General features: G+C 62.5%; 1 protein-coding gene across 5 annotated transcripts; it reads left to right on the top strand.

Moving 5' to 3' along the window:
- Window positions 1–849: 849 nt before the first annotated feature.
- SLC5A6 (solute carrier family 5 member 6) lies at window positions 850–25,785 on the top strand. 5 transcript variants are annotated; one of them, XM_050951490.1, is made up of 16 exons: window positions 850–946; window positions 10,126–10,657; window positions 11,101–11,166; window positions 11,992–12,043; window positions 12,579–12,646; window positions 13,323–13,477; window positions 13,824–13,964; window positions 14,308–14,437; window positions 15,285–15,373; window positions 15,496–15,608; window positions 16,063–16,130; window positions 17,454–17,540; window positions 17,879–18,066; window positions 18,335–18,438; window positions 19,424–19,545; window positions 23,940–25,785. In XM_050951490.1, exons 2-16 carry the CDS (start codon window positions 10,328–10,330, stop codon window positions 24,096–24,098), a joined length of 1,872 nt encoding a protein of 623 aa, XP_050807447.1. In that variant the 5' UTR covers window positions 850–946; window positions 10,126–10,327; the 3' UTR covers window positions 24,099–25,785. The 5 variants fall into 5 exon arrangements, 3 of the variants coding, with proteins under 3 accessions (XP_050807447.1, XP_050807448.1, XP_050807449.1); XM_050951491.1 differs by lacking the exon at window positions 850–946 and adding an exon at window positions 9,486–9,633; XR_007774124.1 differs by lacking the exon at window positions 850–946 and adding an exon at window positions 21,158–21,277 and having other exon boundaries at window positions 9,809–10,657; window positions 23,940–24,035.
- The last annotated feature ends 1,319 nt before the right edge of the window (window positions 25,786–27,104 follow it).

Below are 27,104 nucleotides of genomic sequence, written 5' to 3'. Positions count from 1 at the left end.
ACAGGGACATGTGACTAGATCACCTGGTACTGGACTCCATCTTGGAATACCAGTGTTTCAAGCTGATAATGCTTTAAAAAAGAATTTGGTGTTTTCCTTAAAGCCCCAGCAGGGCACGTTGCAGGGACCCCCCCGGTCTGGGACTGGGAGAGAATCTCGGCTCAGTGCAAAGAGCAGAAAAATCCCAGGCCTGATGGCTCTGCTGCCCCCTGGCTCCCGTGCCCCACAGCTCCCACGCCCCCCTGGCTCCAACTCCCTGCAGCTCCCAGGCCCCATGCTCTGCTGCCGCATGGCTCCCATGCCCCCCGGCTCCCAGCCCCCCCCGGCTCCCAGGCCCCATGGCTCTGCTGCCCCCCAGCTCCCATGGATCCGCTGCCCCACGGCTCCCAGGCCCTGCAGCTCTCAGGCCCCATGGCTCCCAGGCTCCCCCCAGCTCTCAGGCCCCATGGCTCTGCTGCCCCACAGCTCTCAGACTCCGCTGCCCCCCAGTTCCCAGGCCCTGCAGCTCTCAGGCCCCATGGCTCCCAGGCCCCTCCCAGGCCCCATGGCTCCGCTGCCCCACGGCTCCCAGGCCCCACAGCTCCCAAGCCCCATGGCTCCCAGGCCCCACAGCTCCCAAGCCCCATGGCTCCCAGGCCCCATGGCTCCGCTGCCCCCCTGCTCCCAGGCCCCCCGGCTCCGGGCTGCAGCTTTCGGACGCTGGAAGCCGCCCCTGACTCCAGGGGGAGGGGCCGGGAGCAGGCAGGTGCCCGGCGGGGGCGGGGCGGGCGACACTGCCAGGAATGGAGATGGCGGCTCGGAAGGCGGGAACGGGAGTCAGTGCCCGTGCGTTACGTCATCACTCTGCGCCGGAGGACGGGGAAGCCCCCGCCCGTTGGGATGTCCGGCCCGCAGCACGTGGTGTGGGGATCGCAGGGGACAGAGTCGGCAGCGCGGAGCCTCCCCGGTGAGTGACATGCGGGGAGAGCGGCGGGGGCGGGGAGCCCGCGTGGGGCGCGGGCATTGGCGGGAAGCCCACGTGGGGCGCGGGGGAGAGCGGCGGGGAGCCCTCGTGGGGCGTGGGCAGCGCGGCGGGGAGCCCACGTGGGCCGCGGGCAGTGGCGGGGAGCCCACGTGGGGCGCGGGGGAGAGCGGCGGGGAGCGGGGAGCCCACGTGGGCCGCGGGCATTGGCGGGGAGCCCACGTGGGGCGCGGGGGAGAGCGGCGGGGAGCCCGCGTGGGGCGTGGGCAGCGCGGCGGGGAGCGGGGAGCCCACGTGGGCCGCGGGCAGTGGCGGGGAGCCCGCGTGGGGCGAGGGCTCCCTTACGGTTCGGCCCTCGGCGCTACCAGACCCGGGCGGCCGGCGCCAGGGGCAGCCGGGGAACAAGTCTGGGGAGGGGCCCCGTCGGGGGGGGAAGCGGTGCTAGCTCAGCAGATGGAAGCGGGACCCCCCCCCCCGGTTGAGAGCGGGCCTGGGCTGGGCGGCGGGACCCCGGGTTCAGTACTGGGGGGGCTGCAGGGGGAGTTGTGGGGGAGGGCGGCTGGTGAGCTCTTAGCTTGGGGATCTCAAGAAATTTGCTGGTGGCCTCAGAGTGCCACCACCAACTCCTAAAAAACTTAATTAACTCCAGGAAAAACCAGTAAATATGCACCTAGACATGTCCACGTCCTTGTAATTTATTTCTGTGGGTTTTTATTGCAGACTCAATTATCTGCAGTTGTCTATAGTCCTTACCGCCCTAAACAGAATAGACACATACGGAGCTTTGCATGTTTTCATTTTTTAGTTAATTTTTTTTTCAGACTTGCTAGCTAGTAAGCTTGCTGCTGTGAAAGTTGGTAGTTGTATATTTGTTAATATCACTTTTCACAGCAGATTTACTCAGCCCCAGCAAGCTGGAGGACAAATTAAGCCCTGGATGAGGAGATGGCTGGGGAGTGGAGTGGAGCGGAGCGGGAGTCAGGGCAGTCAATGGTGGGGGGTGAGCCTGGGACTGGAACCTGGGGTCCCACTGCACAGCTGGGGGCTGGAGGAGGCAGTGGGGTCAGGGTGGCGTGAGAGAGCGAGCCCAGGGCCAGAGCCCGAAGCCCGGTGGCTGGGGGTGGAGCCCACCGCTGAAGGCTGAAGCCTGAGCCCTGAGCCCCACCACCCCTGGTAAGGTGGAGAACTCATACTGGTTGCCTGCTCCTACACTGTTTGGGACTCTGGAAGGGGGTAGGGACCAGGCCCTTGGGGGTGTGGGGGCACTGCTTCCCCGCTCCCCCATCACCCAGGAGACTGTGGCCACAAGAAAAGCCCCAGTGGTCTGGACAAAAGTCCCTGGTGGCCACATTTGAGAAACAAAGTATGCATCCAGCATGGCCACAAGCTCCCGGGTGGGGTGTCAGGCGCTGTGCGATCCAGGGCAGAGATATTGGAGATCAGCACAGGGTTACTGAGTGTTATCACAGCCCCTGGGGACTCCTTGCCCCCGGGAAGTGCCCAGAGCAGGGCTGTGTCTGCAGAACACCTTTAGTTTCCCCAAAGGCAACAGCGCCTCTGCCTGGACAGGCCTCAACAGAGCCCTGGCCTGTTGTTGACTCCTCACCCTCCTGGCACAGGCCCTTGGCCTGACCTCAGAGTCTGGAGTGAGCTCCCAAGTGCAGCCCCTCCCACTGGGGGCTGGATGGAGCCGTGGTTCATCAGTGATTTAGCTAATGGCACAGAGAGCACATTTATAAAGTTTGCAGACGATACTAAGCTGGGAGGGGTTGCGAGTGCTTTGGAGAACAGGATTAAAATTCAAAATGATCTGGACAAACTGGAGAAATGGTCTGAAGTAAATAGGATGAAATTCAATAAGGACAAATGCAAAGTCCTCCCCTTAGGAAGGAACAATCAGTTGCACACATACAAACTGGACAATGACTGCCTAGGAAGGATACTGCGGAAAGGGATCTGGGGTTCAGAGTGGATCACAAGCTAAATATGAGTCAAGAGTGTAATGCATAAAAAGCGAACATCATTCTGGGATGTATTAGCAGGAGTGTTGTAAGCAAGACATGAGAAGTGATTCTTCCGCTCTATGCTGCGCTGTTTAGGTCTCAGCTAGATTATTGTGTCCAGTTCTGGGTGCCACATTTACTCCTGAGGGGATTCTGTGCCAAAAAAATTAAAAATTATGTGCACAATATTTTAAAGTTCTTCAAAATTCTGCAAATTGTATGTCAAATGTGGCAGCTCCAGCGTGACATTGGGGAGCACAGGCCACTGGCTGCACAGGGGTGGATCGCTGTGCAGCGCTCCCCCTCCCACCCCGACATGGACTCAGTGGTGAGGCTGTACCCAACCGTGACACAGCTGAGGAGTGATGGGCACAAGAAGTGTGCGTCGGGGAGAGGGGAGAAGTTTGCAGAACTTCCTGCAGCCAGAGGAGAAATTTGAGGGTGGGCTGAAGTCCTGTCCTCCCCAGCCCATCTGGGACTAGCAGCTGGGCCTGATGCAGGGTGGGAGCCACCAGTCAGATCTCTCCCACTCCCACCCCCAGTGATTTACCTCTGCCGGCTGCCCTGGGCCCCCAAAACATGCTGCTGGGGAGGGTCGCGGGACCACTCTTGTGGCTTCCCTTTGCTTCTCCCATTAGAGAGTCATTTTTCTGCAGGGAAGCAAAGAAATCTGCAGGGGACATAAATTCTGCGCATGTGAAGTGGTGCAGAATTCTCCGGGAGAACACATTTCAGACAAGATATGGACAAACTGGAGAAAGTCTAGAGAAGAGCAACAAAAATGATTAAAGGTCTAGAAAACATGACCAGTGAGGGAAGATTGAAAAAACTGGGTTTATTCAGTCTGGAGAAGAGAAGACTGAGAGGGGACATGATAACAGTTTTCAAATACATAAAAGTTTGTTACAAGGAGGAGGGAGAAGAATTGTTCTTAGCCTCTGAGGACAGGACAAGAACCAATGGGCTTAAATTGCAGCAAGGGCAGTTTAGGTTGGACATTAGGAAAAAGTTCCTAACGATCAGGGTGGTTAATCACTGGAATAAATTGCCGAGGGAGGTTGTGGAATCTCCATCCTTGGAGGTTTTTAAGAACTGGTTAGACCAGTGGTTTTCAAACATTTTTCTAGTGACCCAGTTGAAGAAAATTATTGATGCCTGTGACCCAATGGAGCTGGGGATGAGGAGTTTGGGGTGTGGTAGGGGCTCAGGGCTGGGGCAAGGGGTTGGGATGCGGGAGGGGCTAGGGGTGCAGGCTCTAGGGTGGGGCCAGGGATGAGGGGTTTGGGGTGGAGGGTAACACACTGGGGGCTCTCAAGGCTCCCGGCCCCGCTGTGGGGAGCAGCCCTTGGCAGCAGGGACTGGGGCGGCTGTTCACCCTGCTCATTGTTGCTGCAGCCCGAGGTGTCGCCCTTCCTGCGGCTCCACTGTGAGCCGCAGGGCACCACGTCCCGTCCCCACCCACGGGCCTGGCTCAGTGACATGGGGAGCTGCTTATGCCCACCCCAGGGGGTCTGCCTTGTCACTGCCCCCCAGTCCCCAGAGCCCCCCCCCCAGCTCACCCCACCGCAGGCGAGCCCAGACAAGCTGTCGCATGCATGGAGGTGCCAGGCGATCACGGGCTGAGCCATAATCCCAGCAAATATGCCCCACAAAATTCCTCCTGCCACAAAGCTTCTGAGCAATGCAGCCCCCAGCCAGCCCCGAATCCGGCTAGCCCCTCCCCCCTGGCTCCGGCCCTGCTCCGCCCGGGCTCCCCCTCCAGAGAGGAAGCTGCCTCCCTGCCATGGTGTGGGGATGGTGATGTGGGGTTTGCCCTGTGCAGGGGCCAGGAGCCCCGTCTGTGCTCCCCTCTAGCCATCTCCACCCCCCGGCGACTGCAGGGTCAGACCTGGGCCCAGGGCACCCAGGGCCCTGCCAGCGGCCCCCCCTGTCTGCAGGCAGGGGATTGGCCTTTCACCCCTTCTCCCTGCATCTTAGCCAGCAGGTCGCCCCCTTAGCAGCCTCCTGGGAGGTGTCCCCTGCAGGGCTGGGGCCATGCTGCCCTCCCGACCCGACGTGGCAGTGCTGGATACCCTCCGGGTGGTGTCTCCCCGCCTCAGGACTGGGGGTTTGCAGCTGTGACCCACTGCTGTGCCCTGCAGGGCTGGGGCCATGCTGCCCTCCCGACCCGACGTGGCAGTGCTGGATACCCTCTGGGTGGTGTCTCCCCGCCTCAGGACTGGGGGTTTGCAGCTGTGACCCACTGCTGTGCCCTGCAGGGCTGGGGCCATGCTGCCCTCCCGACCCGACATAGCAGTGCTGGATACCCTCCGGGTGGTGTCTCCCCACCTCAGAACTGGGGGTGTGCAGCCGTGACCCACTGCTGTGCCCTGCAGGGCTGGGGCCATGCTGCCCTCCCGACCCGACGTGGCAGTGCTGGATACCCTCTGGGTGGTGTCTCCCTGCCTCAGGACTGGGGGCGTGCAGCCGTGACCCACTGCTGTGCCCTGCAGGGCTGGGGCCATGCTGCCCTCCCGACCCGACGTGGCAGTGCTGGATACCCTCTGGGTGGTGTCTCCCCGCCTCAGGACTGGGGGTTTGCAGCTGTGACCCACTGCTGTGCCCTGCAGGCCGGGCCAGGGGCTGCCCTATGAGTCCTGCGATGGCAGCGTCTGGCTGAGCACACCACCTGCTCCAGCCTGGGCGCTGCCCGGTTCCTGTGCTGAGCACGGTGGAGAAAGTGGGGCTCTGGCCAGCCTGGGGCCAGTGTGATGCTGGCCACAGGAACGACACCCCGGGGTCTCCTGAGCCCCAGGGAGGGTGGGGAACCCACCCTGGACACCTTTCACTCCTCTGCTGCCCCAGCTCCTGCAGTGACCTCCCGTAGCCCTCTCTGTCCCAGTCACTTCCCCTGCTCCGGGACTCCCCAGGTAACTGAGCCCTGCCGGGCCCAAGCTGTGGCAGGTTCCGAGCCAGTCTCCTGCCTCTTGCCTGACTGGCTAATCTGTATTGGTGGGCAGGGATTGGCCGGGTGCAGGGCCTGGCTTTGGGGAATGGGGATTGGCACAGACACACAGGATCATAGAATCATAGACCTGGCAGGGACCTCCAGAGGTCACCTAGTCCCGTCCCCTGCACTCAGGACAGGACTAAGTATTATCTAGACCATCCCTGAGAGGAGTTTGTCCAACCTGCTCTTAAAAATCCCCAAGGATGGAGATTCCACAACCTCCCTAGGCAATTTATTCCAGTGCTTAACCACCCTGACTGCTAGGAATTTTTTTCCTAATGTCCAACCTAAACCTCCCTTGCTGCAATTTAAGCCCATTGCTTCTTGTCCTATCCTCAGAGGTTAAGAGAAGCAATTTTTCTTCCTCCTCCTTGTAACAGCCTTTCACATCCTTGAAAACTGTTATCATGTCCCCTCTCAGGCTTCTCTTTTCCAAACTAAACAAACGGAATTTTTTCAGTCTTCCCTCATAGCTCATGTTTTCCTGACCTTTCATCATTTTTGTTGCTCTTCTCTAGAGTCTCTCCAATTTGATTTCATCTTTCCTGAAATGTGGCACCCAGAACTGGGCACAATACTCCAGCTGAGGCCGTATCAGCGCGGAGTAGAGCAGAAGAATTACTGCTTGTGTTTTGCTTACAACACTCCCGCTGATACATCCCAGAATGATGTTCGCTTTTTTTGCAAGTGTTACACTGTTGACCCATATTTAGTTTGTGATCCACTATGACCCCCAGATTCCTTTCCGCAGTATCCTTCCTAGGCAGTCATTGCCCAGCTTGTGTGTGTGCAACTGATTGTTCCTTCCTGAGTGGAGCACTTTGCATTTGTCCTTATTGAATTTCATCCTATTTGCTTCAGACCAGTTCTCCAGTTTGTCCAGATCATTTTGAATTTTAATCCTGTTCTCCAAAGCACTTGCGACCCCTCCCAGCTTGGTATCGTCTGCAAACTTCATCAGTGAGCTCTCTGTGCCATTAGCTAAACCACTGGTGAAGACATTGAACAGAACCAGACCCAGAACTGATCCCTGCAGGACCCCACTCGCTATGTCCTTCCAGTCTGACTGTGAACCACTGATAACTACTCTCTGGGAACGTTTTTCCAAACAGTTTTGCCCCCACCTTATAGTAGCTCCATGTAGGTTGTATTTCCCTAGTTTGTTTATGAGCAGGTCATGCGAGGCAGCGTCAAAAGCTTTACTAAAGTCAAGATATACCACATCTACTGCTTCCCCCCATCCGCAAGGCTTGTTACCCTGTCAAAGAAAGCTAGCAGGTTGGTTTGACAAATCCATGCTGACTGTCACTTATCACCTCATTATCTTCTAGGTGTTTGGAAATCGATTGCTTAATTATTTGCTCCATAATCTTTCCAGGTACAGAAATTAAGCTGACTGGTCTGTAATTCCCTGGGTTGTCCTTATTTCCCTTTTCATAGATGGGCACTAGATTTGCCCTTTTCCAGTCTTCTGGAATCTCTCCCATCTTCCAGGACTTCTCAAAGATAATCACTAATGGCTCAGATATCTCCTCAGTCAGCGCCTTGAGTATTCTAGGGTGCATTTCATCAGGGCCTGGTGACTTGAAGGCACCTAACTTGTCTAAAGTGACAAAGAGTCCTGTGGCACCTTATAGACTAACAGACATATTGGAACATGAGCTTTCGTGGGTGAATACCCACTTCGTCGGATGGTGGTGATTGGACGTCTGTTAGTCTATAAGGTGCCACAGGACTGTGTGTTGCTTTTTACAGATCCAGATTAACGTGGTTCCCCCTCTGTTACTTGACTTGTCTAAGTAATTTTTGACTTGTTCTTTCCCTATTTTAGACTCTGATCTTACCTCATTTTCACTGGCATTCGCTATGTTAGACAACCAGTCACCCCCAGCCATCTGGATGAAAACTGAAACACAGATGTCATTAAGCACCTCTGCCATTTCCACCTTTTATGTTATTGTTTTCCCCCCTCATTGAGTAATGGGCCTACCCTGTCCTTGGTCTCCTCTGGCTTCTCATGTATTTGTAGAATGGTTTCTTGTTACCCTGTATGTCCCTGGCTAGTTTGATCTCGTTTTATGCCTTTACTTTTCTAATTTTCTAACTGCCAACTGTCTTCAATTGTTTTTCTCCTTAGACTTGCTTCCTATGGGATTTTACCTACCAAAGCCCTGAATTTGCTGAAGTCTGCCTCCTTGAAATCCATTGTCTTTAGTGTGCTGTTCCCAAGCTACCCCCAGTTTGGGGACTGTCTCTTTGATGGGCCACCCCCGAGGGGTCCCACTTGTCCTTCAGAGTCAGCCACCTGGCCTCAGCTCTTCCCGAGTCTGAACCTCCGGGGCTCCAGGCCCCCTGCTTCACCCCAGGAGCTCTGATGCGCTTTTTCATTGTCTCCTCGGATTTTCCAGTGTTATGGGATCGCCTCGACCGCTCCTTTACAATGACCCTTCCGGGCTCAGACAGGCAGGAGTCTGTCTCCCAGCCTGTCCTGAGAGCAAACACTCCTTTTACCCCTCTGGGTAAACATGCAAAATATAGGGAAACTGAGGCTGACATAGGGGTCCTAAAAATATTACAGAACATTTCCCCTTGGTCACAGTGCCAGAGCATGTAGAAGCTGGTGTGTGTGTGTGTGTGTGTGTGTGTGTGTGTGTGCGTGTGCGCGTGCGCGTGTGCGCGTGCGCACACGACGACAGAGCTGTGAGGACCTGGAGTACTGTTAGAAAGGGCTGGATCCAGCAGGAAATTTTTCCCAGGGTAGGGCCAGGCGCCCCTCTCCCAGCAGCCGCTGCTTGGAGTCTTTCTGTGATCCGGGGAAATGCTTGCCCCTGGGCTCTCGGGTGTCCGGAGCTCAGCCCAGCCCAGCCTCTCGACAGGGAGCTCACTGCGTGGCGCCTGCCGGGGAGGGACTGGCAAGGAAACCAGAGCCCGGCAGTTCTAGGGCAGCCAGTGACTCCACACAGGAGCCCAGGAAGTAGAGACTCTGACACCCCTGGAGCCTGGCTGTCGTGACGGCTTTGGGGGCTCTGCAGTGAGGGGCCAGGCAGCAGCTCTTGGGGGGGGCAGCAGAGGGACCAGCCAAGGGCCCAGACCAGGACCTGGGGGCGAGGCCTGTGCCATGCCATCCCTGCTCTGGGGCATGCTTCACAAGGTGGCAGAGAGTTCACAGAGCAGGGGAGCTGGAAGCCAGGACTCCTGACTTTTGGGAGAGGAGTGGGGTCTGGTGGGTCAGGGAGTGGGGCTGGGCCCAGACTCCTGGGTTCTCTCCCCGGCTCTGGGAGGGGAGTGGGGCTGGTGGTTGGAGCAGCGGAGGCTGGGAGCCAGGACACCTGGGTTCTCTCCCTGGCTCTGGGAGGGGAGTGGGGCTGGTGGTTGGAGCAGGGGGGGCTGGGAGCCAGGACTCCTGGGTTCTCTCCCCGGCTCTGGGAGGGGAGTGGGGCTGGTGGTTGGAGCAGGGGGGGCTGGGAGCCAGGACTCCTGGGTTCTCTCCCTGGCTCTGGGAGGGGAGCGGGTGGGGCTCTGGGGTTAGCAGGTTTGCCAAATGCTGTAGCTGCAGGGTGGGGCTGTTATTGCAGCCACGCTGCCTGCGTTTTTTGGCAGCGTTTCCCTGTTGCCGGTGGAGCCGGCGAGGTTCAGGACGGCGTCGCAGGGCTGGGGCTGCTGCGGCCCGATGAGTCGTGGTGAGATATGGCCCTGCAGCGCCGCCCTTGAGAAGGGGCAGGTTAGGCACAGGCCCAGTGCCTGGAAAAGCCCCAAGGAGCTGCCGGCGGGGCCACAGAGGTGAAATCTGGGCGGGTGTCAGCTCCCTGCCGTGTGCTGAGGGGCTGGGAGGGAGCGGCCCGGCTCAGCAGCCGTGAAATGGTTAATCTGGCATTCCTCTGCCCCCTCCCCCCATCCCTGCAGGGTGCCCAGCCCAGCCTGGAGCAGTCCGGTCCTTGAGACAGGCTGAGCTAGTGGGAGCCGAGCGAAGGTCCTTGCTGCGCTATCTCCTCGCTGGCTGCTTGCCCGTGGGATGTGGGTGAAGGGGCAGCCCTGGGCCGAGGGCACCTTGTTGCAGGCTGCGGCATGTGACCCCTCCCCGTGTGCCGTGCCAGCCCCTGGCACTGGGGCTGGGGAAGAGTCAGTAGGGGCTGCCTTCCCTCCCTGCTCACCGACTCTCTCTTCTCTTCCAGCTCGGCGGCTGTGCGTGATGGTGGCAGGGCCTGAGGCGCGTGCCAGAGGCGCAGGGGGCCGGTGACGGGTGCCGGCGCAGCCCCTGCATGGCCCGTGGTGGGTAGAGCCGAGTGCGAGGCCAGCGCGGCTGGCATGGCCGGCCTGGGCAGAGTCGGTGGGCGCAGGAGGCTGTAGTGCAGCCGGCCGGCAGCGTTCGTTACCATGGCATTCACGGTGGCGGATTACACCATCTTCGTGCTGCTGCTGGTGCTCTCCTCCGCCATCGGGCTGTTCTACGCGCTGAGCGGCGGCCGGCAGCACACCGTGCAGGAGTTCCTGCTGGCCAACCGCAGCATGAGCTTCCTGCCCGTGGCCCTGTCCTTGCTGGCCACCTTCCAGTCGGCCGTGGCCATCCTGGGTGTGCCAGCCGAGATCTACCGCTTCGGCACCGAGTACTGGTTCCTGGGCTGCTGCTACTTCCTGGGCCTCCTCATCCCGGCGCACGTCTTCATCCCTGTCTTCTACCGCCTCCACCTCACCAGCACCTACGAGGTGACCGCCCGGCGGGCAGGACGGAGCGATGGGTGGGCAGGGCCATGGACCAGGAGGGGCAGACGATGGGGCAGCGGGTGGGCTGGGCGGGGTGATGGGCTGGTGAGGGGGCAGAGTGATGGAGCAAGTGGGGAGCTGGGCAATGGCGTAGGTGGGGGACAGGGTGATGGGAGGGCTGGGCCGGGTGATGGGCTGGTGGGGGGGGCGGAGCGATGGAGCAGGTGGGGAGCAGGGCGATGGGCTGGGGAGGGGGCAGATGGGGGGCAGGGCAATGGGCAAGTGATAGGCACCACCAGCCAATTCTCGGGCTGACTCGTGGGCTATAAGGTGCCGGAGCAGGATTGCGTCTCGTGGGCCCAGAAAGGGACAGAAGTGAGCCCCATACGCAAAGCCTGTCTGCCCCCCCCCGCTCACCCGCCTGCCTCTCCCTTCTCCCCCGGCAGTACCTGGAGCTGCGCTTTAACAAGGCTGTGCGTGTGTGTGGCACCGTGACCTTCATCTTCCAGATGGTGAGCGTCTGTCTGGCCCCCGGCACGGGTGGGGGGGCTGGGCTGGGCTGGGTGGTGAGGGGGCTGATATGGGCTGGCTGCACTACAGACCCCAGCGCGCAGCAGGGTCAGAGATCTCCCATCCCAGGCGCATGGCATGCTGGGAGCTGCAGCTGGTCACTCCGGCTCTTCCAGACGCCCGCGACCTGCCTCCCTGCTCCGCACCGCGGGGCCTGCCAGGGCTGAGTGTGCATGCGGGGAGCCCCTGGGACGGGACGGGACAGGACGGCAGGCGCTTGGGGCTGGAGCTCGGTGTCTTGGCCAGGGCCCCAGCGGCCATGGGCTCAGATCAGTTCCCGTTGGGGTGGAAGGGACAGCGGCCCCACGGGGTCCCTGGGCGCACGCAGCATGAGCGCAAGCATTTCACCCTCAGAGAACCTGCCCTGGGCCGTGGTCCCTCCTGAGGCCTCCAGGACAAACCCCCAGCACAGGGAGCCTCTGTTGGCTAGGGCTGGGCTGGCAGGGGGCTGCACATGGGGCATGAGGGGCCTCTCTGAAGGTGGGGCAGGAGGGGGCCTACCACACATCGCCCTGCCCCACGCCTGGCTCTGAGGAGTGCTGCTAATCCTCCCACTTCCTGGGTGTTGAATTCCTCCCACCCTCCATCAGCCTGGTCCCGCTGGGCCCTGCGTTGGCCTGTGGGGGGCCCTGCATTGGCCTATGGGGGACCCTGCGATCCCACTGGGCCCTGCGCTGGCCTGTGGGGCTGGCTGCCTCTGTTTCATGTCTCTCTGGCTGCTCAGGCCACCTGGGCACCATAACTGCTGCTGCTTCTCTCCCCTGCAGGTGATTTACATGGGGGTCGTTCTCTACGCACCCGCGCTGGCTCTCAATGCAGGTAACGCCGGGAGGGTGGGGCCCTGAGCCCAGGGGCGGGAGGGATAAACAGAGGGGCGCAGGATAGACATACCAAAGGCAGTGGCTGAGGGATATTGGGAGGTTTTCACCCAAGGTGCCCATAGCCTGTGGAACTCACTGTCACTGGGTGTCACTGAGCTCAAGATTTGCAGGGGGATCGGCCGTTTCTCTGGCTCATGGAATATCCAACGCTAGGCTGGTGAATCTGACGCTATCTGGCAGGGAGATGAAACCTCCTGCGTTGGTGTTACTGCTGCTCAGGAGCCTGGCCGGGAGCTCTGGGGGCACAACACCTCCCCACCCCCAGTAGGGGCAAGGTGCGGCCGGGCCACGCGGCTCACGCTCCTCTCACTGTGAGGAGAGGCCCATTCCCAGCCTGGCGAGGGCTGTTCCCTCTCCAGCGTGCCTGATGTGAGCGGGGGCAGCAGGCTGCGGGCCAGGCCCAGGACTGGGGTCTCTGGAGTGCTGGCTGCCTGGCCCCCACCCTTTCCTGATGGCTGGTGTTTTCTTTGCAGTGACTCAGTTTGACCTCTGGGGGGCGGTGCTGGCCATGGGCCTGGTCTGCACCCTGTACACCACCCTGGTAAGCGCCGGTGCCAGCCCATGCGGGGTGGGGAGCCTGGGGCTGCTCTGGGAACCATCTGAGGGGCGGGGTGAGGGCGGGGAGTGAGACCAGAGCGGACACTCGTTCCCCATGGCCCAGGGTCTGTCGGTGCCCAGCCTGGCCCCAGGCAGGAGAGAGACCCCCTGGGGTCCCAGCTAGGCAGCTCCCTGTGTGCCCGGGACAGGGCTGCTTCCAAACACCCCAGTGATGGGGCATCCAGCCCTGCCCCCGTCTCCCTGCCCTGCCCTCCTCTCCCTCCTTGGGAGCAGCCTCCTGCCCTGGCCCCCCCTCCCTGCTGGAGAGCAGCCCCCAGCCTTTGCCCTGCCCCCCTATCCCTGCTGGGGAGCAGCCCCCAGCCCTGCCCCCAGCTGGACCCGTCTCCCTGCTTTGGAGTATCTCCAAAGAGTCACCCTGACCCCCTCCTTCTCACTTTCCCCCCTGCCCTCTGATGACACCCCGTGTCTGCCCCTAACCTGGTGTTGGTGCCCTGCCCCTCTGTGTCGAGGGTTCTCCGCCGCCCAGTGTGATGGGGGCTCACCCCTGCCCGCCCCCCAGAGCTCTGGGACTGGCCTCTGCTGGGAGGGGCTGATGCAGGGTGGCCCCTGCGCTCCTGCCCTGTGCTCAGGGCTCTGCTGTTTGCCCGTTCCTTCCACAGGGCGGGCTGAAAGCTGTCATATGGACCGACGTCTTCCAGACGCTGGTGATGTTTGCAGGGCAGCTGGCCGTCATCGTGGTGGGCACTGTCAAGGTGGGCAGCATGGGGCGGGTCTGGCAGCTGGCGGCTGATCAGGGGAAGATCTCTGGAATTGAGTAAGTGGAACCGTGGAGACCCCGAGGGCCCCCTGACTCACACCCTGTAACGTCTGCCTGGTGTCCCAGCCCGTCCCCACTCAGCCCTGGTTAAGGGGGTGGTGGGGAGAACCCAGCCCACTTCCATGGGACCTGCCTGCGCTGCGGGTCAGGGAAGGCCTGAAGGGTGCTAGACAAGCCACGGCCAGACGCAGACCCTGCTTTGGGCAGGAGGAAGCTGCCCTGCCCTGCCCTTGGGGCAGTCACACCATGCACCCAGCCCCGAGTGCTCTGTGGGGCCGGAACCCCTCACTCCCAGCCCCACAAGCTCAGATTCCAGCCCTTGCCCATCTGTGTCTTGCTGCAGCCTCAACCCCGACCCCTTTGAGCGTCACACCTTCTGGACCCTGTCCGTCGGGGGCGTCTTCATGATGCTGTCGCTGTATGGCGTAAACCAGGCCCAGGTGCAGCGCTATCTGAGCTCCCGCACCGAGCGGGAGGCCGTGCTGTGAGTATGGGGGTGAGGGAAGCTGTGGTGTGAGTATGGGGGTGGGGGAAGCCGTGGTGCGCAGCCGGGCAGGCGGCTTGGCCAGCCCCCTGGGCAGCTCACTGCTGTGTCGCAATGGGACAGCTGGGAGCTGCTCTGCACGGGCTCCCCGGCTCCAGCGGGGTGGGGACCCCACAGCCAAGGCCTTCAGAGCTACCTCCGGCCCCTACAGCCTCCCGTGCCCGTCTGGGCCGTGCTCGGGGAGCGCTGGGCCCGGCTCCCTGCTGGCGAGGGGCTCTGGAGAACCAGTCCCAGGGGTTCCTGCCTGCATGCGCCCCTGTAACACCCCCCTCATCCCTCGCAGCTCCTGCTACGCCGTGTTCCCCTGCCAGCAGGTGGTGCTCTGCCTCAGCTGCCTCACGGGCCTTGTCATGTTTGCCTATTACCAGGAGCATCCGCTCACGGCAGCCCAGAGCCAGGCCTCCTCAGACCAGGTGAGTGCCAGGCTGGGCCCGGGATCAACCTCCTTACCCTAAAGCCAGGGGATTCCCGTCTGCGAGAGCTCTGGGCAGCTTTCTTCCTCGCTCGGAGATGGCCCCTCAGTCTTGCTCCCACTGGGGCCTCTTGGGCTCACTTGTAGAAGAGGAACCTTCCCTGATGCCTGCCTGAGTCAGCAGAGAGCCTGCAACGCTGGCTCTGGGCAGCGGAACGGCACCACGCAGCCCCGGGGCGTTGACTCTGAAACCCAACGATGGCGGCTCTGAGTGATGGTGACTCTGCTAGTGACGGTGCTGCTGCTTGTTTTCACAGCTGTCCCTTCCCCTGGGTGCCCAGCCTCTCTCCCCCCTCGGCGAACCGGTGCCCTGACCTCCCCTCTCGCCCCCCTCGGCGAACCGGTGCCCTGACCTCCCCTCTCGCCCCCCTCGGCGAACCGGTGCCCTGACCTTCCCTCTCGCCCCCCTCGGCGAACCGGTGCCCTGACCTTCCCTCTCGCCCCCCTCGGCGAACCGGTGCCCTGACCTTCCCTCTCGCCCCCCTCGGCGAACCGGTGCCCTGACCTTCCCTCTCGCCCCCCTCGGCGAACCGGTGCCCTGACCAGCTTCCTGCCTTTGCAGGAGGTTAAGTCCATGAATGGCTATTAGCCAGGATGGGTAAGGAATGGTGTCCCTAGCCTCTGTTTTTCAGAGGGTGGAGATGGATGGCAGGAGAGAGATCACTTGATCATTGCCTGTTAGGTTCACTCCCTCTGGGGCACCTGACTCTGGCCACTGTCGGCAGACAGGATAGTGGGCTGGATGGACCTTTGGTCTGACCCGGTATGGCCGTTCTTATGTTCTGCAGCTGGTTCTGTACTTTGTCATGGACGTCCTGAAGGACCTGCCCGGCCTGCCCGGCCTCTTCGTCGCCTGCCTCTTCAGCGGCTCCCTGAGGTGAGTGCCCCATGCCCAGGCAGTGCCCAGCGCCCGGGTGCTGAGAGTCCCCTGTGTCCGGGCTGGGTGTGACGGGAGCAGGCCTCTCCCAGCTGATCCCAGTTCCTCTCTCTGCCTTGCAGCACAATTTCCTCGGCCTTCAACTCCCTGGCCACGGTGACCATGGAGGACCTGATCCACCCCTACTTCCCCGGCCTGCGGGAGTCCCGTGCCACGCTGCTCTCCAAGCTGCTGGGTCAGTCACGCTCCTGCAGGCCACGCAGCTCCCTGCTGGGGTTCCGAGCCACACTCCCGGGGAACGGGGCGTCCTCCCAGCCCCTGACAGCTGCCTGGTCCCAGTGGCCACGCAGAGAGAGACCCTGAGCCAGCCCCGGGCAGGCAGGTCTGTGGGAGCTCATCCCCATCTGGATCTGCTGCCCCAGCCCCAGCTCTACCAGTGCCCTCTAGTCCCAACCCGCACCCCCCTGCCAGCCCAGCCCTGCCCCCCTCTGAGCTCTGCCGGTGCCCCTCACTCCCGACCCGCAGCCCCTGCTAGCCCGGCCCTGCCCTGCTCTGAGCCCTGCCAGTGACCCTCACTCATGACCCGCAGCCCCTGCTGCCCCGGGCTCCTGGCTGTGTCCTGCCTAGGGGCAGGTGGTTGTATTGAGTGATGCTGCCGCTTCTAACCCCCTTCTCCTCCCCCTCCCCAGCTCTCAGTTATGGCCTGCTCTGCCTGGGGATGGCCTACCTCTCCTCCATGATGGGCCCCATGCTGCAGGTAGGACATGCCCCGCCCCAGGTCTCTCAGCCCAGGGAGGTGCTGGGCCGGGGGGAAGCTGGTGTTCTGGCCACTTGCCAAAGGACTTTGTGCTCAGATTCATAAACTCCTGGGCTTCAAAGCCAGAAGGGCCCATCCTGATCCTCCAGTTTGACCTGCCCACTGCAGCCCCCAGAACCCCCCCCAACCCCCCCGCAATAGGCCCTGAGCCTCTGTTGTCCTCAAATCAAGGCTTCACGTGACAGACTCCACCATTCACACAAGTTCAAACCAGCAAGTGACCCAGGCCCCAGGCTTCAGAGGGAGGCAAACCCCGTCCCCCCAGGGTCTCTGCCAACCTGACCCGGGGAAAATTCCTTCCCCGCCCTAAATCCGGGGATCAGTTAGACCCCAGGCATGTGGATGAGATCCACCAGCCAGACAGCTGGGAAAGAATTCTCTTCAGTGTCCCATCACCGCGGAGATTTGCTGCTAATGGTCACAGATCGGCTCCATGCCATCGTAGGCAGCCCCATCACACCATCTCCTCCATAAACTGATCACACTCAGGCTGGAAGCCAGTTTGGGGTTTTGTCCCCACTGCTCCCCTTGGGCGGCTGCTCCAGAGCTTCAGTCCTCTGGTGGTGAGAAACCTTCATCTAATTTCAAGTCTAAACCTGCCAATGGCCAGTTTCTAGCCACGTGTTCCTGTGTCCACATGGACACTTAGCTTCAATAACTCCTCTCCCAGCCTGGTGTTTATCCCTGGGGTGGATTTAGAGGGAGCAATTTGATCTCCCCTCGGCCTGCGTCTGGTCAGGCTAAACAAGCCGAGCTCGTTGAGTCTCCTCGCGTAAGGCAGGTTCTCCGTTCCTCCGATCAGCCTCGTCGCCCTTCTCTGCACCTGTTCCAGCCTGAATTCATCTTTCCTACCCACGGCAGAGCAGCTCTGCTCACATTGTCCAGCCGAGGGCTCACCAGTGCCTGGTATAACGGTACTAACACGTCCCATTGCTCCAGGAAATCCCTCACCTGACGCACCCTAGGACTGCGTTAGCCTTTATCACGGCCGCGTCACACTGGCGGCACATAGTCACCGCGTGATGGACCCAGACACCCAGGTCTCTCCTCCTCCATTGCTTCCAACCGAGAGGTCCCCAGCTCACCATGCCTTGTGTAACCAGCACTTCTCTCTGAACACCCGGCAGGTGCCCTAAGGGGCTTGTTCCTAGTACATATCTCCCCCACTCTCTCCCCCCCCCAGTCTGAGGCAGGGAGCCCCACTGCCCTCTGTCCCGGGGGGCTGTGCCCTGGCTGCAGTGGTGATGCGCTCTCTGCCCACAGGCTGCCATCAGCATCTTTGGCATGGTGGGCGGCCCGCTGCTGGGACTCTTCTGCCTGGGGATGTTCTTCCCGTGTGCCAACCCCACCGTGAGTGTCACTCCCACCTGGCCCCTCCCTAGGGTCTCCGGGCCCCTGCCCTGGGCTGGGCCTGCGTCTACCCCCATCCCCCTTGGGTCTGGCGGCCGAGCTGGGGAGGGGGGTGCAGCAGGCCTGGTACTGGCCAGGCTCCTGTTGCTGTGAATCTCTGGGCTCCACTGCAGCCAATGCAGTGTGGGGGAAACTGAGGCTGTGCCCAGCAGGGAGATGGATTCAACTGGGGCATGGCCGCTCCACCGGCTGGGCTGGGGTCTCGGTGCCTCCCCAGCGGGGTCAGGGAGGGCCCTGGAGCTGCATGGGCCGCTGCTGACTACTGTCCCCGTGTGCAGGGTGCGATTGCCGGGCTGGCAGCTGGGCTGGCAATGGCCTTCTGGATCGGCATTGGGAGCCTGGTGTCCAACCTACGGGCGGCCCCCTCGGCCCTGCCGCTGTCCAACATCACCGACTTCCCCCAGGCCAGCAGCCTGAGCACGGCCATCGCCACCACCCTGCTGACCTCGACCCCGGCCCCAAAGCGGTGAGTGGGGGGAGCTGTGCTGTGGGGGGGGTCTGACCCCAGCCCTTCCCTGGGGAGGTTGCTGGGGACAGGGTGCTGGGCCCCGGCTGGAGGCTCCTGGGAGACCGAAGGGGTGAAGGTGCGTTAACATCCTTCCAGGCTGCAGATGCAGGCGCACGGCGTCCTGGGCCCGCCAAGGAGCAGAGATGTTCAGCAGTGGCTGGAACCCAGCACCTGTGTGGGTGCCAGGTCCCCAGCTGCTCCCTAACCCGGCTGTTTTCCCCCATAGCCTCTCAGGGCTCCAGAAATTCTACAACCTGTCGTATATGTGGTACAGTGCCCACAACTCCACCACCGTCATCCTGGTGGGCCTGCTGGTCAGCCTGCTCACGGGTACGTGCAGGGGGGCTGCTGGCTGTGTGTGAGGTGGTGAGGGGGGATGAGAGGTTCTCATGGATCCAGAGGATCTGGCTACACCCCAGTTTTATGCAGGCCCTGGTGTGCCACAAGGGGAGGGCTCCTGCTCGGCCCGTCCCCCTGCCCAGCGAGTCCCACTGAGCCAAATGCCTGGGAGAGACTCAGCCGCTCTGCAGGGACCCCTGCGCCCGCCAGTGCCTGCAGCGACACTGGGCAGCCTCTGCCCGAGCTGGTCTCGGTCCCCTGGGCTTGGCCCAGAGAAGTTGGAGTTAAGTCCCTGCTGCTCGACACCAGGGCCACTGGAGCCAGCCTGCTCCAGGAACCAGATCCCTGCCTGCCAGAGCTTCCCACTGTCTGTGGGTCTGTCCTGGGCTCCCATTGTCTGCCTGGTCGCGGCTCTAGCTGGTCCTAGCCTTTGTCGGTGTCGCGCCCCCACCTCCTGTCTCCTACCCAAGAGCAGCCCCACGGGCTGGCAGCCCTGAGCCCGGCGGGTCGCGGCCAGGCCCATAGGTCAGGGACAGGACAGAAAATCCCACTCTCGGCTGTGTAGGGGCGGGAGGGAGAGACTGGGGAGGTGGGGGAATGAAGGGCTCGTGGCTGCAGGCAGGAGCTCAGGTTTGGGGGCCCCCAGGCTCCCTGTTAGGCTGGGGGCTGGATGCCTCTGGCAGCGCAGCCTGGGCCAGGCCCATGACGAGAGAGCAGAGGCTATGGCCCAGCATGCAGCGCTGCCCCTCAGGAGGCATCTGTCCTGAGGCCGGGGGCTACCGGCTCCTGGCCGTGGCTGGGCCAGGCACAGTTGCCCCAGGGGAGGACAAGGAAGGAGAGAATAGACCCAACCCTGCCTCCCCTGGCACTGGGGGTCTCTGCGCCCCTGGCCTGAGGAAATGCAGGCTGACGTGGGGACAGTCCGAGGGGTGCAGAGGCCATGTAACCCCCTGTGCTCTGTCCCTCGCCCTGGCAGGCCCCACCAAGGGAGCGACCGTCAACCCTCGCACCATCTACCCCGTGCTGCCCCGGCTGCTCTGCTGCCTGCCCCAGAGGTACCGGGAACGGCTGAGCTGTGGGGTGGTCTGCTCTGCTGAGGTGAGTGGCTGGGAGCTCTGTGAGTGCGGCAGGGCAGGGCAGGCTGTGATCCCAGTTACTGGCCCTGCCCAGCGACGCGCCCCTACGTTATTCCATACGGTTCCTGCCCGAGCCCCCGTCATCGCCGGGCACTGACCCCTGTCACAGGGCCGCTTGTGGGGCGGGGTGCACCAGCAGGGGGCTGTGTGGTGGCTCTGTCACAGGAGTCCAGTTGGCAGCGCAGGCCTGGAGCTGGGCACGGCCGGCGGTCTCGGCTGGTCCTTGCTTCATCCAGACTAGGCCCCATGGCAGCTCCGTCTCCCACCCAGGCGAGCCTTGCCCTGTTGGGGGGCCTGAGGACAGAGCTGTCGACCTCCAGCCCCACTCTGGAGCTTTCGGCTCTGAGATCTGCTGGGCCCGGGCCCCAGAGGGAAGGGCCGAGACCTTGAACCTGACCTGATGCCTGTGGGCAGGTGTGATGTGCTGGCAGGAGCCCATGTGGCTGAGGAGAGGTGCTGCAGCAGGCTGAGCTAGCTGGACTCCCCGCCCTGCCCAGGGCTCCCTGCCCAGGTGTGTTGGTTGCCTTGATGCAGATGGGGGATGAAGCCTGTATAACTGGGGCAGGGTCTCCTAGCCGTGGAGGGGGTCGGGCATATTTGGCCCGGGGGCAGGTCACAGCACTGGGGGTGTCACCGCTCACCTGGTGGCCTGTAGCTCCCAACTTGCCGGTCACGCCCCGAGTGTGTGCGTCCCACACAGGCCTGGGCCAGCTGCTCGCTTCCCAGCACCTTGGCTGCAGCCGCATTCGCTTCCACGGGCCAGGGGCCCTGTCCCCAACTGCCAGCCCCCGGCTCTGGGCACCATACGGCCCCTGGGAGAACCCCTTCAGTGTCACAGGCCCCCCGTTAGTCGCTGGGGCTAGGCCCTTTGCCCCACCCCCTCCCGGCGCCGCACACCTGGTCTGCCATGAGCCCCCTCAGGGAGCCCACTCAGCAGTCATACAGGAGGTTTATTGAACATCTGGACCCAGCCCAGGCAGTTCTCAGGGCCCTCGGGCGGGCCTGGCCAGTCTCAGCCCCGGCCAGCTGGGTCTGTCCCATGGGGCCTCGGCTGCTGCTTGTCCTCAGCCCAGCCCCCTCCCTCCTGCCAACCACCTAATATCCTCTCATCTGTCCTGTATCCTCCGTGCCAGGTAAACAGGCTGCCTGCACCCTTGCTCTTCCGGCCTCTGTTCCCCCTCCCCCGGCTGGAATCAGCTGGGCAGGTCCCCGGGCCCCTCTCTCCACAGCCTGTTGTCCTCCTGCTGGCCGGAACCACCCCGCTCCCAATCTGCTCTGGGTCCCCAGGTCACCAGTCACTGGGTCCCCAAGCTCCAGGCTGTGTCTGGGGTCCCAGCTGCTAGGCAAAGTCACACCTGGTCCTCTGCAACCCTCCCCTCCACCCCTCACTACACATGCAGCACCCAGGGAAACTGAGGCACGGACAGTGTTCATGCAAAACACTAAGAAATGTCCCACTTCATCCCAGGCCCTGACACACTCCCAGTCCTGAGTGTCCCTAAAACCATGTGTCCTGCAGCGCCCGGCCCTCCCCTGCACGCTCAGAGCAACAATATGGGTCCTTGCTCCTTTAGGGAGACCAAAGCAGATAACATCTTGTTACCCTAACTGGGGCAAAGCCACCCTGCCCTTCACACGCTGCCCAGAGCTGGGTTATTGTACACAGACAAACGAGTCACACAGCAGCCATCAGGGTACGTAAGGAAGGGAGCTCCCAGCCCCATACACTTTCCGGTGACCTGGGCTTTGTTCAAGGTGGATTTCTCCTTCTCAGCCATGGCTGGCTGGCTCGCCACAGATGCGCTAGAGGCTGGTTTCTTTTGGTGAAAGCTCTTTGCCTATGCAGGTTTCTCATCTACGTTCAGTGTGCAGAGACCTCCCCCTCCCCCACACCTTTCTCAGCTTGCCAGAGCCCTTCTCCCTTGTGCCTGCCCTGTGGGCTTCCCATCCCCTGTTGGAAATGGGGCTTCCGGGTTGTGACTCTGCCACGCTTAACAGCTGTAGGAGACAGGGACAGCGGTGATGTTCCCTGCTGGTGGGGAAGGACCTGTTTCTCCTTTGCTGGGACACTCTGAAGCGCAATGTCCCATTGTTCCTGATGGGGTGTCACTGCTGTGCAGACATTTGGTGGTGCTGTTAATCACCAGCGTGTGTCAGGCCTTCACTAAACACTTCACTCTCTACACGGTTATAACCCAGAAGTGTTGGACACAATCCGATGAGCCAGTTGCTTAGCACCTGAGGTTCAGACCCCCTGTCTTTATAGCCCAGATAAAGTTTCTCTTCCCTACTGGAAGCTTTCTCCTGCCTCACTTGATAGCATGGGGCTTCGTTTGCCTGGCACATAAATGGACCTGCATTGTCTCTGCTTGACTCTGGGCTGGGCATAGAAGCAAAGACGCCCTCCTTTGTCTAGGGCAGACCTGTTTCCCAACTCCCCTGACATGCCTGGTTTAAACACCCATTAGTGGAATTCCAGTGTGTATCCATAACTCTTACTACACACTGCACGGACATCATGCAAGAACATGAATGACCAGCGAGGCATTAGTTTCCCAGTGACATATGACATGAGACCTGGTAGATACAGGTTAGAGGCACAGTGAGCTGGGGTGCGTGGAGCTGGTCTCCTCAGCTGATCTGGGGGAGCCCCTGGCTGCCTGCACTGGAATCACTTAGGGCCCCAGTGTTACTGCAGGGACGGGGCCGGGCTCCGAGCCTGCCAGAGGTGGGCGGCGGCGGCGCTGCCTGGACGGGGCCGGGCTCCGAGCCGGCCAGAGGTGGGCGGCGGCGGCGCTGCCTGGACGGGGCCGGGCTCCGAGCCGGCCAGAGGTGGGCGGTGGCGGCGCTGCCTGGACGGGGCCGGGCTCCGAGCCTGCCAGAGGTGGGCGGCGGCGGCGCTGCCTGGACGGGGCCGGGCTCCGAGCCTGCCAGAGGTGGGCGGCGGCGGCGCTGCCTGGACGGGGCCGGGCTCCGAGCCTGCCAGAGGTGGGCGGCGGCGGCGCTGCCTGGACGGGGCCGGGCTCCGAGCCTGCCAGAGGTGGGCGGCGGCGGCGCTGCCTGGACGGGGCCGGGCTCCGAGCCCGCCAGAGGTGGTCGGCGGCGGCGCTGCCTGGACGGGGCCGGGCTCCGAGCCTGCCAGAGGTGGGCGGTGGCGGCGCTGCCGGGACAGGGACGGGCTCCGAGCTGGCCGGAGGTGGTCGGCACCGGTGCTGCCGGGACGGGGACGGGCTCCTAGCCGGCCGGAGGTGGTTGGTGGCGGCGCTGCCTGGACGGGGCCGGGCTCCGAGCCAGACAGGGGTGGGTGGCAGCAGCACTGCCGGGACAGGGCCGAGCTCCCAGCCGGACGGAGGTGGGCGGCGGCGGTGCTGTTGGGTGCTGCTGTGTGAGAGCTCAGCGAGGAATCCATCTCCCAGGCTGGGGACTGACCTGACCCTCGCCCATGGAGATGGCCCTGGGGCTAGATGGCCTCAGCCTGTCTCGGGGGCGCTGGAGTCAGCTGTTCTCCAGGCCTGGGACCATCTCGATGGTCGTGGGGGCTGGAATGTGGCGAAGGGCAGACGGGGAGGTGGCGCTGGAGCCCTGGCATCTGACCGGCTAACCTAGCAGCTGCAGGTGGCTTTGGGAAGGGCCCAAGGGAGACCTGGTCCTTGTGGCGCACGGCCAGGGAAGGGTTGGGGGGAGAGGCCGTTCCTAGTGCTGCTCGTTGGGTGCGTCCCTCCAGCAAGGACTCAGCCCACTTCAACGCATTCCCTTGGACCTGTCCACCTCTCTCAGGCCAGCCAAGCATGCCCTGGGCAGCAGGTCGAGTGCTGACGAGGGGACACAGGACAAGAATGGGTGTCTGGCCTCTGTCCACCGACAGGCGGGAGCCAGCCATCAGCACCGCTAGTAGGGGGTCCATCCCAGGGCCTGGCCCGAATGCGGCTGGGGCCGGGGCCGGGGCCGGGGCCGGGATGTTGGCTCCAGGTAGCCGGCCAGGGCTTGCTGCTCTCTGAGCTGGCTCACGCCGGGGAGTTTTAAGCACTGGGCTAGAGCCGGCTCTGCAGGGTGGGCAGGCGGCTGCAGGTTGGGAGGAGGAAGGGAGGCGTTGGCTGTTCCAGGCAGGAGCGGCCCCAGGACTCTCCCAAGCACTTGTCCTGAGTTCAAACCTCGACCAGGGCCTGTCCTGAATGCTGGGGACACAGGGAGCTGGTGGCCGACGGGTAGAGGGAGCAGGCCCATGGTGCCAGCCCCATGGCCCATTTCCTGCCCCCTGAGCCTGCCGGTCCGCTGCCCCTGGTCCAGCTAGGAGCCAGCACCTGCCAGTGGGGAAAGACCCTAGTCCCCCTCTGACCCTCGTCTTTCCCTGCGCAGGACGGAGGCTGCGAGGAGCCAGCGCCCCATGCCCCGGAGAAGACCAGCAATGGGATGCTGAATGGCCCCATCGTGGGCCTGGCCCGTGTGGAGGAGGGCGAGGGCTTTGCCAGGACGGAGGGCACTCACACCTACATCCTGCAGGAGACGTCGCTTTGAGCGAGGGCCCAGGCGGCAGAGCAGGAGCTAGTGTCCGGCCGCTGGGGGTGGAATGCAAAGGCCCTGCTGGGCGCACCGGCCTCACCCTGGGAACGGCCCTGCTGAGCGCGCACAGCACGAAGGGGCTGCTCCCCTCCTGGGGCGGGTTCCTGCTCCCCCCAGGCGCCCCCTGCCCGCAGCTCAGGGCTCCACGCACACTCAGGCCGCAAGCACCAAATGACCCATGGGTGGCTGGCGCCCACCCTGCACTACTAGAACCCGGCTGATGGAGTCAGGCCCCAGCCTGGCGCTGGCATAGCCCTGCCTTGCTGGCCACTTGCCCACATGCCCTGGGGGGCACAGGGGTTAATTGCTGTTATGTGCCAAGCCCGGGGGTGGGGAGAGACCCCACTGGTTCCCAGGCCCGGAGCTGGGCCATGCACTGATGCACCGGGCAATGCTGTGAGGGGACCAGCCGGCCTCCCGTTGCATGGGACCAGGTGCCTGGGACCAGGCCCTCGTTTCTACATGCGCTAATCCCTGCAGTCAGTCCATCCATCCATCCCTGCGCAGGCCTCCCCTGCCCATGGGGGGCGGAGGGGGTGTCTGCAGGACCCCTGGACCCCCCGCATTTCCTGAGGTCTGGGCTGTCTGCCCCTGGAGCCAAGGGCTCTGTCCCTCAGCCTCCCACTGCCTGCTCTGTGCCCCAACACTGAGATGGGCACTGCTCTAAGTCTTTGGTGCCTCCTAACAGACTCTGCCCTGGCCCCACCCACCTGGGGCCACATGCCTTTCCCTGCCATCGGGCCCCAGCCCCTGGGCTCAGGTTGGCTCATGATGGGGGGGGGGCAAGGCTGGGAGCCAGCCCCATGGGGCACTGGCAGGAGTCTAAGTGGGCCCAGCCCAGGGCAGCACCCTCCTGCTCTGGCTGTGGGGCACTGGGATTCTGCACTGCAGCCCCTGAGCCCCGTTTGCACCATGCCAGGTGCTGCCCCAAGCTGCAGGGCATGCTGGGAGCTGTAGTTTGCTCTGGCCCCGGCTCTAGTTGCAGGTGGAAATGATGGACCAGCTGCATTCCTGGGGGCCACAGGGGCTGCAGCTCTGCCCTTGGCACCTGGGCCGTTAGCTGGGCTCAGAGCCCTTGCTGTGCCCTGGCGCCTGGTGCTGCACCACCTTGGACTCCCCTTCGCCCTGGCGCAGAGCCCAGCCTGTGCCCCCCATGTTACCATGGGGGTCAGTGACTGTGCTGTGGAGTCTATTGGTGGTGGCGCATGCAGCCACGTGGCGGGGCCAGCATGGGCTGCTGGCTGCTCCCAGGTGCCCCAGGCATGGCTGTCCCAGCAGAGGGGCTCGGGCTGGGGCACGCTGGCTGCTCCTGCGGGAGCTAGTGGGGGTACATAGGACCACAGCTACAATTTGCAATGATGCCCCTTGCTGGCAGGCAGCCCTCCTATAGCCAATGTCCCACACTTGCAGCCTTCTGCTCACAGTGCCCCACAGCCAGTCCCCCTGTTCTCAGACCCCCCACCCCATCCCTGACCCCTGCTTGCAGCTCCCCACAGCCAGTGGCCCCACTCACAGCCCCCCATCCCTGCCCCCTAGGGCCCTTCCCTGATTCTGTTCAATGAGTTGTTCTAATTGTTCGTTAATTGTCTCTTGTCCCCAGCACCTGGGGCTGTTGTCTCAGTAAAGTGATTCTCTGTGATTACGCTGCCGTGTCGCGTCTGGGCCCTGTTCTGTGGAGCCCCCTCCCCACTCGACTGCAGGGAAACGGACCCCTTCCCCCGGCCCGAGACCCATCGGGGCTGTGTTGGCAGGGGCAGGATGGGGCAGTTCTGGCTCCCAGCGTGGGAGCTCAGACCTGGGGCACCCCCGAGCCCTGGGCATCTGCCAGGATTGCTGCCCACGCACCAGCCTGCAGGCCAGGAAGGCAGTTGCAGCCACTAGTGCATGTTCCTGGCATGGGACTGCCAGGGCTGGGCACAGCTCTGAGAAGCGGGACCCTGGCTGACCCCTCCGGCTCTGCAGTCAGTGCCAGCCTGGTCACCCTCGGGCCTGTGCAGCAGGGCCCACTGCTGCTGCTCAGCACAGGCAGAGGCTGTTGGCTCTCATGCCCAGAGCCAGGCAAGCCCAGTGTTGTAGCATCAGGCTGGCTTTGTGGCTTTGCCTCTCGGGCAGGAGCAGGCCGCTCCCCAGCCTCCGGCTGGCCTGGGCTGAGCAGGACTCCCCAAGCGGCAGGAGGAGCCAGTCGCGGCTCTGATGGGGGCCTCAGCTCGCTCTAGTTCCTGCCCTGTTCCTGGAGCAGGGCTGCAGCACCTGGCATGGCAGAAAGCCCAGGGGTCTGCCTCCGAGAGCCTCCCTGGCAGGGAGCAGGGGTGCTGGGTGGGGGAAGCCCATCACCGGCTGATGAGCCTGGGTAGCACCTAGGTGTATGGGCTGCGAGGGGGATGAGCCAGGCCCCGGGGCTCGGGGGGTAAGACGGGACCTAAATGGCTGCTAGAAAATGTTGCTGAAAAACAACACAAACAGGTAGCACCCAGGCAGAAAACGAGATTAAACCAGCTCGAGCCACAAGGGAACAAGGAACACTCTCCAAATCCCAAGGACAGGGCAGGCCTGTTACTCAACGAGGGGGGGAAAGCAATGAGAGACTGTGGGGAAATGGCGGTGTTAGTGACGTCTTTGTTTCGGTTTTCACCCAGAAGGCTGGGGGTGACTGGACGTCTAACATAGCGATTGCCTGTGAAAATGAGGTAGGATCAGAAGCTAAAATAGGGAAAGAACAGGTCAAAAATTACTTAGACAAGTTTGGCCTTGTCTACACTGGCACTTTGCAGCGCTGCAAGTTTCTCGCTCGAGGGGTGATAAAACACCCCTGAGCATGGCGAGGTTCAGTGCCAGTGTAGCCAGTGCCCCAGTGCTGGGAGCCGTGCCCCTTGTGGAGGTGGGTTTTTACAGCGCTGGGAGAGCTCCCTCCCTCTGCTCTGCTGTGACCTTAATGCTGCTAGTGCCCTTTGATGATTTCCA

This window comes from Gopherus flavomarginatus, chromosome 4 (genome assembly GCF_025201925.1).
Source record: "Gopherus flavomarginatus isolate rGopFla2 chromosome 4, rGopFla2.mat.asm, whole genome shotgun sequence".
NCBI lineage: Eukaryota > Metazoa > Chordata > Testudines > Testudinidae > Gopherus > Gopherus flavomarginatus.
Note: the sequence above shows the minus strand (reverse complement) of the source record. Positions and strands in the feature narration are given on the sequence as shown.